Raw genomic sequence first — 10751 nt, 5'->3', positions numbered from 1 at the left:
AAATATCCTGCATAGCGCCCCCAGCAGCCACAGGGTGTATGTGCATGACAAGAGGTTGCACTGATTTTGAAATCACATCGTCACTTTCTTTGTCTGTGTCTCTTGTTTGTATGAGACTGTGCTGCTCTCTAGCGCCCCCCTTTTCTTCTTGTTGTCCTCAGTCTTGGTGGTCCTGCAGCCCACCTTGACACACAGTTCCTGCACCATGACCACAATCCTCTTGCGCAGCTTCCCATGACCGAGCGCCACCACCATGGGGCTAAAGCCCACAAAGACGGAGGCAGAGAACTGCGAGACGGTCAGCAGGGCTTCGGAGTGCACGCCACGGTCGTAGTTGTAATATGTGACAGCGGCCACCTGCATCACCCAGCACACGACGAACAGCGCCACCAGCATCATGATCACCTGACCCGCTTTCCGCTCCGATTGCACATGAGCCGGTCCACTCTCCGCGGCCGCCATCACCATGCGGATGTGTTTAGCCAGCACTCGGAGAGTCGCCAGGTTAGTACTCACCATCAGCAGCAAAGGAAGCACCTGGAGGAGGAGGATGACATCATCAGCACATTCTGAATACTCTCTGTATCTGTTTACTTTCATGTATATAAACTGTATATACTGTATAAATCTGTCTGTCTGAACAAAGGTCTCTACATCTGTACTTGTATCACTGAACGGCAGTAACCAAGTGCACAAACCTCATTAAAAGCGAGTGAGGCGGAGGCGAAGGCCACCCCCTCCTGTTTGGATGGGAATTCCCACGTGCAGCCGAGCAGCGGGCGTGTGGTGCAGCTGATCACCATGATTTCGGAAGTGGCATTTCCACGGACGTGTTTGGTGTAGACGGCAGCAGGAATGGAAAACACCAGGTTGGCACCCCAGACGAGTCCCAGCGCAAGAATGACGCGTCTTCGGTCCCTCTGCTGCGCCAGCGGGCCCACGGCTACGTGCTTACGTCTCAGCGTGGTGTAGTGAAAGAGGCTGAGGGCCAGCGTGGCCCAGGTGCCCACGGAGCGCCACCACACCCACAGCAGCATGAACACTCTACACCAGTTTGTCTCCAGGTACACTTCCAGACCCAGGTCCGAGATGAAGATGGGCACGGTGCGGAAGAGTGACGTCAGCAGGTTAGCTAGCGACAGGTTGAGCAGGATCAAGTCAGACGGAGGGATGAAATGAGACGAACTCTCCACAGCACACAGTACCACCTGATTGGGGGTAACAAATATAAAAGGTTGGCTCAGTCATGGGAAAAGGAGTTCTCATTACCTATATTTATTGTTTAAAATTCATTTATCCTTCTCTGTATATATGTTTTTCAACAGGGAGATATCAGTTTCTGTCACAAATGTTTTTATATGTGCCTGAAAATAATAATAATAATAATAATAAAACTTCCTTCTGTGTCTCACTGGTTTCTATCTTGGGAACTAAATCAACATGGTTTACAAAAATAGTAATTGTGGTAGTAAGTGTGCGAGTGGGCATCAGTGACGAAACGCTTTGGCTCGAGTGGGCAGCGTGCGGTTAGCTCAGTGTCTCTGAAATAATCACCATTTCTTCTATTTTTACAGCTTCTGCTCCAAATTACACTGAAGACCAAACGATGGGTTTTGCCCTGAATGTTGCGTCTTGCAGGGATAGACTACAGAAATAGGAGCAGAAACTGTTGAATTAAGAAACGAGCTGTACAGCAAGTGTTGGCCAGAAAAACTTACTGCGTCTGAATGTCCGGTGTTATAAGGTAAATGTAATACACTATAATAAACTAACCACATGGGTTTTCCCCTGTGTTTCTGTAGAGTGCCCCAACATCTGTCATATCTGTACATCTCTGTAACTATATAATAATAATAATACATTTTCTTTCCTCTCTATTGAAGTCCCTGTGAATGAGTTGTTGCTATAGAAATGATAACAGTTACATTACCATACTGTAATCGACATCAGACCAATCAGAATCCAGCATGCTGTGACCTCAGTCTTATTATTCCATCTTCATTTAAGATTCATAAACTTTATTAATCCCAGACGGAAATTGCTGAAATTGCATAATTCATTGTTTCTTGTTTAAAAGAACAGAGAAGAAGCACCTGCCTCCTGTTTCCAGCACTGTGTTTGATTTTCATATGTAAAAAAGTCAACTGAGGTTAAATATCATATCAGATGTGTTTTGAACGAAGCCTTTGTTTTGAGAAGTGACTCTGGCTGGAATCAGATCTCACACGGGAGAGAAAGAGAGACAAAAAGACAGAGAGATAGAGACAGAGAGAGAGACCGACAGACAAGGAGAGAGACATAGAGAGAGACAGACAGAGAGTGTAAGAGAGACAGACAGAGAGACAGACAGAGAGAGAGGGAGAGGTCTCTGTCTATGGCGTAGCTGAGACCCTGAGTGCGCTGCCACACTCAGAAAGACTTGCTTTGATTTCGTTAGTTTCTTCCCTGATGTCTGTCCTCATCTGTAACCCAACAACAGAAGACTTGTCCCTGTATGAACTGGACCTGTAAAGACCCTGCTGGTACCCATCCTTAACTGGTATCACTACCAGACGCCCTCTCACCAGCGACAGCATCAGGTACACATCTAAATATAAGACACGTTCATCGTCTGTAATTTATCGCCATTTGTTATGCTGCATAAAGTATTGGCACCCCTCTACCCCATCTACCGTACTACCTGATCTCTTTTGACTGCGGCATGTGTCACATATCAGTCAGTTTAACGTGACCCTGGTGCACCGCCTGTGCACACAGCTTTCCTCTTACCGTGTAGATGACCAACAAGTTTCCCAGAATTCCAGAGAAGACCAGAACACCGAACAAGATAGCATCCACGGTGAGCACATGAGCCATGGTTTCCTCTTTCTCTGCTTCTAACCTGCTGATCTCGCTTTCATTCTACTTTCTGTCCATCGTGTGTGTGCGTCTGTGTATATGTGTGTCTCATGTCTTTAACTTCCTTCCTATGCATGAGCTTTTCCTTTTATGCAAACACACACACACACATTAGCCCACAGCCCTCCGTCAGCAGTACCAGTGCTGACCAGCACACAATTTAAGGTCAATTGAACCTGTGGCTAAGCAACTGTAGCCTGGTCTGCTTTCCCATAAGGGTATGAGGAGAGCTGAGCAAGACAACAGTACGACACATACGGGTCTGGTGTTTCTGTAGACGCTCTGCGCCAACATGGCTTCTTATCATCGTGCCTTTAAAGGAAGAAAAACTATCTCTGCCTTGACAGTGTGCAGTGATGCTGCTGATGATTGATTGATTGATTGATTGATTGATTGATTGATTGATTGATTGATTAGCCAAGACATGTCTGGTGTTTGAAGGTCACTCCATTAATCTTGCATGACGTAAAGAAAGTGTAGACAGCACACCTGTTTTGAAGAGGAGACGGCCGTTACACAGTCATGTGAACCTTCGAGGTGTAACAAACTTTAGACCTAAAACATGTTAATTCGATCCACTAGACTGAAGCTCCAGAGGACGAATGATGCTTCGCTCTTCTACACTAACGATTCCCCCAAAACTTAGAGGGTCTCATGTGCCACGTGTCTGTGTGTTACAGCCGTGAACACACTTCACTGCCCCGACACCACGGCACCGTTAAATACTCTAATCTGATTGGTCAATAAGATGTGCGTTATGATCAACGGCCCGTTATGAGCTCGGTCTGAAACCTTATCGTTTCTATGGCAACAGCTCACACAGAAAGACTCATGCGGTGATGTTTTCTGTAAATAGATGTTTATGGAAGGAGTCTCCAGTGTCAGCACTTTCTCATGGAGAAAGTCTCATGTTTACATGTAAATGTTTTTTTAAGGTAGTGTTTAACAAAGTAAAATGTATAATCACTCATATTCATTTCCTGTTTATTTAATATTTATGGAAGGAGTCTTGGTTGTAAGTAAGCTTGTAAGTTCAGCTTTGGTGTGTATGTGTGTGTGTGTATGTGTGTGTGTGTGTTTTTGAGAGAGAGAGAGAGAGAGAGGCTGGTGAGGGACCGACTGTTCATCACTGCTATAATGTAAATAAGAACAGAAAACCAGTTGGTCTCTTTTACATTACGCAGCATTAAATGTAAGTATAAACAGATAAAATGATAAATGTTGTGATGTCCCTTAATAAAATAAACATTGTAATTGTTGTCATATTGCTAAAAGAGAATAACACACTCCAGGTGGCACATCGTCCCACATCACACCCCCGTTACAGATACACACTCTGAGACCGTCTGTGAAAGTCAACATACAGCAGAAGTCATGCCTCCTGTCCCCTTAGAGCACAGTGTATAGAGCGTGTGGACGAGTGAGCCGTGAGAATCTGCGTCCCAGAGCTCCGTTGCCCAGGTAACGTCTCAATCACTTTGGTGCAGTAACCAATCGGCGCCGCCATGATGAGCTGCCAGTCAGTTCTGTGAAGTGGGACCAGTGGAGCTGTGGACCATCATCTGAAAAGAAACGAGTCAGTGGTGGTCAGTAGAAGTAACAAGTACTGAATACAGAAAATACTCAAGTACAGATACATGAAAAGAATACTATAACAAACACACACACACACACACACACACACACACAGAAAGAGAGTGGAAGGAAACCAGAGTACTCAGAGGAAACATGTAAACTCCCCATACACAGTCCAGAGGTGAGATTCAAACCCCATCCCTGCCGGTGTGAGGCGTCGTGAAACATATTTACTGATTGTGAAATTGTGAGGTTCCTCACTCTTAGTTTACAGTTACATCACCTGATGCTATCTGTTATTGTCTCCACCACTGACTCAAGTAACATACCTCTGAACAGTGTGTGTGTGTGTGTGTGTGTGTGTGTGTGTGTTTACCCTCTGGCTTTATTATACTGACTTAACATTTTCCTAACAGCACCAGTGACGCACTCAGTGCTGTAGAGACCAGACTCTTTGTTTCTCTGTTTTAGATCGTTATCAAATATTAATAAACTCTGAGATTTTTACGAAGTTATTACTTTGCTGGATGGCTGTAGATCAGTGTGTGCGCATATGTGTGTTTGTCACTCCAGTCATATTTTATAGAGGTGAATGTTTATCTGTGTGTGTGTGTGTGTAACAGTCCAATCCCTTTTTGTTGAGTAGACGGATGGCATGTGTGTAGAAGCAGTTACACAGTCTGGATCTGATACGACACAATTCCCAAACCAGACAGTGATGCAGCCGCTCAGGATTCTCTCGATGGTCCCTCTATAGAAGGTGGTGAGGATTGGTGGTGGAAGCTGGGTCCTCCTCAGCATTCTCATGAAGAAAAGACACTGTTGGGCTTTCTTGCACAGAGAGCACCAGGAATAGGGTGTTGTTGGTCTCCACAGAGGAGCCGTCGATGTTGAGCAGAGAGTGGTCACTCCGTGTCCTCCGGAAGTCAACAACCATCTCTTTTATTTTATCAACGTTCAGAGACAGGTTGTTGTCTTTACACCAGTCCGTAAGTCTTTGAACATCCTCTCTGTACTCTGAATTAGAGTACAGAGGGGGTGAAGCTCAGCAGGAGCTCATTTAGTAACAAAATAATGAGAAGTTAATAAAACTGGACTAAATAAACAGATCCGTTATCACCCAGATGAGGAAGAGTTCCCTGTCGAGTCTGGTTCCTCTCAAAGTTTCTTCCTGTTGCCATCCAAGGGAGTTTTTGCAGACACATGATTTATTGAGCTTTTCGAGACCCGGGTTTATTCAGGTTGACGGCTGACGACAGCACAGACAAGCAGATGGTGTTTTTGGTTTGCTGCAGGTGGATAATTTAAGTTCTTCTTTTTATTTTATCAATACGAGGAGGACTCAAATAGACACAGAGTTTTTTATTTAAAAGTAACCTTCGACCCAGTGTCTTTTTTTCCCGCTGTTCAAAATGAAACAAAATTTCATTTTCACTTATGGGTTCATAAATAGAACACACTATAGTTTTATATATATTTATATATATATATATATATATATATATATATATATATATATATATATATATATATATATATACTGTACAATGTACCTGTATATCATACACTGGAGGACCTGAACCAGTCTAAAAAAAAAGTCCTGTCTGTATGTCTGTCCAGCCAGATTTTGTCACAGTATCACCCAAACCCTCCGGACTAAATGTACTGAATCTACTGTAAAATAATCTACTAATGCGCTACTGTCTCAATGTAAACAAACACCTGCACCAATAGATATTAATTAGAAAAGATAAAGTGAATATTTTGACTGGGATTAGTTCATATTTTCACTTTGGCTGAAATAACAGCGCTGAAGTGGTATAAGTGAATTTTAACACGCTGGAGTGGTTTTAAGACAAAACTTCATCTTTATCCTTTTATCTACTTTTTCCATTTCTCATCTGTGATTCACTCTCCGATTACCGAACAGGGAGTGTATTTGTCTGAGCACCAAAGAAGGACAACTTAGTGTAAACAAGGCGTAAGATACTCAACCTTACAGAATGGGATTTCTTTGTATTAATAAGTTAGACAGAGAGTTCTGCTGTACAGAGAGACACACAGACATGGACGTGGGCTTCAACCTCAAAAATTAATCATAATAATAATAATCATATCACTGATTACATTAAAGATCAGATTATTATTATTATTATTATTAGATGTAACCTTTTAGCTCTTTAATGAGCTCCTTTGAACTCGCCGCCCTGTATTGCAGTTCCCTTGTGGACCACTAGATGTCAGCAGCACCACACTGTGGGTATGATCGGTACTCGCCCTGTCCCCGCGCTCTCTGTACACACACACACACACACACACACACTCCCGGAGCCGCACACTGTGGAGTGGACATGTAGGCTCTCATCACGCTCTCTCTCCTCCTCTTCCTCCTTCTTCTTGACTGATGGAGGAACCAGGCTGCTAGAGGAGCGCAGTGGAGGAGATGTGACGTCATGAGCTTTAGCAGAGACTACAGACGCTCGCTGACGTCACCGTGTCCCTCACCTAGAGGGAGGAGGAGAGAGGAGGAGAACGCCATGGTGCTGTGGCTCCTGTACCTCACTGCAGTCTGACCGCTGCGTCTCTCTCTCTACAGACTGGACGACATCTGGAGACATCACAGGAAGGCGGATCTTATCTCACTTCCTCTCCCCAGGCTGTGACGGTGATGTGACGTGTGACGCTCCTCTCTCGGGTTCCTGACTTGGCTGAGATGATCGCAGAGATACAATAAGGTACAAAACTAGAATAATCGTCTCGGGGAGAGACATGAGGAGCCGCCGGAGCGCACTGGTCGTCTCCTGTCTCTCCGTGATGCTCTGCTGCTGGACTGGGACTCGCGCCTGGAGCACCGGTGACGTCAGTAATAAGAGTACTTACAGCCTGTTAAGGGTCGCACCACGGCAGGACGGAGACGGAGAGCAGCAGGAAACCAGGACCGACTCGAGCGGCAGCAACAGGAGCGACCTGCTCAAAGAAGGCAGCGTGTGTGCGTACCGCGTCCTGGAGCAAGGCAAAGATGGACGGCTGTGCTTCCGACACACTCGGGTCAACTTCACCTGTCCAGGCAGCACCTGCAGACAAGTCAGATCCCCTGGAGGTCTCCTGGTAGCCAACCTGCTCTCCAACAGCACTGTGCTGCTCCAGTGGACCTACCCCATGGTGCAGGAAGGATCAGGACACATTCTAGCGAACTCAGAGGTCCAGACTCAAGCGTCTACCGGGTCTCCTCCTCCGGCCCCACCGAAGGGCCCCAGAGCGGCGCAGCGGGAGCCTAGAGGGGGCTTCAGGATGAGGTGCTGGTGGAATGGCAGCTACACTCAGTTCGAGTGTGCGAGTGTGCACCTGGCCAGTGGCTGCAGGGACTATTTACTGAGCGAGCTCCACGAAAACGTGCCCTATCGAATCTGCCTGCAGCCGGCGGTTTGGGGCGGGCCCGGCGAGTGCGTGGAGTTCAGCGTGACGCCCACGGGGATGCAGGACATTGTCATTGCCATGATGATGGTGGGCGGAGCCATCTGTGTAATGCTGGTCATCATCTGCCTGCTGGTGGCCTACATCACCGAGAACATCATGAGCCCCAACATGCAGCTGACACTCGGCACGCAGCAGCAGCACTCGCTCCGTTCACACAACACGTACCTCTGAACACACAGGGATACACACACACACACACACACACACACAAGCGCTGAGGCCACGATTTCTTCAGGTAGGACATGTTCCTGAATCGACATTCGTTTAACCAGTCACTGCTCTCTGATGTCATCAAGAGATTTTTTTCATCTGGTAGCAAACACTTCCTGGGTTAAAGTTCATGAAGTTTGTTTCCTTTCAAATGAACTGGCTTTTTGGACAGATTTATATAAAAGTCCTCCATCGCCTTCAGAAGGTAAACACTGAAGGAGTCACGCTGATCAGCAGAGCTACACTGGAGATGGACGCTGAGGCGCATACTGATGACATCACACAGCTGTGAGTGGAAGAAAACATTCCTCATCACGTTCATCTCACTGTACCTACACACCGCTCTAAGAATAAACACAACACCTTCCTACAGACCTCTCATATGAACACACACTTCTGCTGTGGCACTCAAACACAAGCGTGTGAAAGAGGTCCTGGACGTGCTCTCTAACAGCCTCTTACAGCCCACACACACACACACACACACACAGACTGCTATCTCTGTGAGCTTCTGGTGACACCCACGCCAGAGAGACTGTGGTGAAGTACATCCATCGTAATACTTAATTTAGTTTAGAGATCAGCATTTGTATGTTTCTTTTCATTTGAAGCAAAAAAAAAACCTGACCGGAACCTCTCGGTTCTGATTGGATCCATGTTCACATATCACAGTGCGGGTGTGTGTATACATCAGGTAGAGAAGCAAATAAAAATAAAAACTTGATTTATACTGTACATCTTTACACAAACATACACCAATGAGCTGTTGCGCCCCCTACCTGTGAGTGTGTGAGCTGACATTTACCACTGAACTGTGCGCATTAGCAAAACTAGATTAGCCAGGTAGCCGTAGGAGTGTGTTAAAGCGTATGGATTGTTGATTGTTTTATTAACGAAGAGGTTTGTCTGAAAATGCTATCGTGGCTAATGCATCTAGCATATTTCTGAAACACTTGATTACCTTTTCAACCCAAACTTGGGCTAATAAGTTTACGATAATCGTTAAAAAAAATAATAAAGAGGTCAGAATGTGTGTAGTTTAGTAGAAATATGATCGTTTAACGATCATAAAAAAAAGCTGATGGAAAAACGACTGAATGCTAACTGCATCCCATTGGCATATGTTTAGCATTAGCAACAGTAGCATTTCACGCAAAGTGTTTTTACTGCTTTAAGAATGAAGTTCTTCGTTTTCCTCCTCAATGGGAGCAATGCTGTTTTATTTCTGTAGGATTGACAGTAATACCATCGGCTAACACACGCCATCGGTGTGGTGGCTACAATAAGATTTTATGCCTTATGATGTTAATAATAATAATAATATTAACGAGTTATACTGGGGACACACAGACTGGTGAAGCAATCTGAATACTGTGCTATTTTTTCTCTCTGTAATAAAAAAGCTTTTGTGTCAATAAAAGAATAATTCGCCTAATTTAAAATGTGTGATTTTGTCTGAAACCTGAAATCATGATATTGAAATGGCTCCTCGTGATTACTGAATAATGTTATATAGTTTATCACTTACTTTCATTTAGATAGAATATAACCTTAACACAAACTTCCTTCGTAATTGTGGATAAAACCTTTAAAAACACTCTATAGTCAGTTACATTGAAAGGGATTGATAAAGAATGACCAGGAACAATCAACTTTTATGTTTAGCTACTGTATCTAGCTAGCTAACATAGCTACAGTTAATAGCGATGAACATCCGGTGTGTCTCAATAACGTTATTGGTTTGTACTGGTTTGGCTGCTGTTGAAAAAAGTCAGGGAATGGGGACGTAACTGAAGACCTATGACTAGTGTGAGCAAGTTCACTAGCTGGCTATGTAAGTTAGCTATGGGCAGGACGACATGAATGGTGTTTTGAATCTGAATAATTATGTATAGTTAGATAGATAAATAGATATATAGATACTTTATTGAAATTCCAAATACATATTATAATACAAGCTGTCCCAGAGAATTTGACATCATTTGAAATATAATATCTGAGTAACTACTGTACATGTCCTAGGCAAAAGAAATGAAATAGGCTTCATGTTGAAAGATTAAAGACTTATTTATCATAATTCCAACAACATATTCAAATGGATTTTATAACTGATATCACGAAGCTTCACAAATGTCCAATATGCGCACTGCCTGTGACACGACACGTCCGACAAGTCGGTAGTCCGGCTCCTGCCAAACACGCTGTAGCACATCTTGTGTGACATTGTGTGAGTATCTCTAGACTTGTAGGAAGAGACGGGATAAAGGGCAGTCCTTTTCACATAGAAAAGAAAAAAAATCACAAGGTGTCAGGTCAGGAGAATGTGGTGGCCATTTCAACATGCCTTGTCATTCTTCACCCTGGATAAAAAAGAAAACGTAAAATATTAAACGTAGTAAGTTTTTACACACATTCCGCAAAAATTTGAGTACGAAATCAATCCTGCGGTACCCTGTATACTAGAGGGTACCCGCGGGGGCGGATCCTAAACCCCGCTTGCTACCATTACTCGTGAACGGAGCGTGCGGTCAACTCGCTGCTGCTCCTCACGCAGAAGCCTGTCGTATAAGCTGCGTACTGTTACGATAAGT

The 10751-nt window shown here is 44.4% G+C and overlaps 2 protein-coding genes across 2 annotated transcripts; one reads left to right on the top strand and one right to left on the bottom strand.

The window, feature by feature from the left end:
- LOC128511540 (olfactory receptor class A-like protein 4) lies at nucleotides 1-2934 on the bottom strand. Its single transcript, XM_053484443.1, has 3 exons — nucleotides 2770-2934; nucleotides 699-1208; nucleotides 1-537 (listed from the first exon to the last, which is right to left on the bottom strand). Exons 1-3 carry the CDS (start codon nucleotides 2854-2856, stop codon nucleotides 73-75), a joined length of 1062 nt encoding a protein of 353 aa, XP_053340418.1. The 5' UTR covers nucleotides 2857-2934; the 3' UTR covers nucleotides 1-72.
- Nucleotides 2935-6787: 3853 nt separating this feature from the next.
- On the top strand, nucleotides 6788-9602 carry fndc10 (fibronectin type III domain containing 10). Its single transcript, XM_053484357.1, has one exon. It carries the CDS (start codon nucleotides 7243-7245, stop codon nucleotides 8119-8121), a length of 879 nt encoding a protein of 292 aa, XP_053340332.1. The 5' UTR covers nucleotides 6788-7242; the 3' UTR covers nucleotides 8122-9602.
- Nucleotides 9603-10751: the final 1149 nt, after the last annotated feature.

Source organism: Clarias gariepinus, chromosome 23 (genome assembly GCF_024256425.1).
Source record: "Clarias gariepinus isolate MV-2021 ecotype Netherlands chromosome 23, CGAR_prim_01v2, whole genome shotgun sequence".
Classification (NCBI taxonomy): Eukaryota; Metazoa; Chordata; class Actinopteri; order Siluriformes; family Clariidae; genus Clarias; species Clarias gariepinus.
This window is presented reverse-complemented; position numbering and strand designations above follow the sequence as displayed.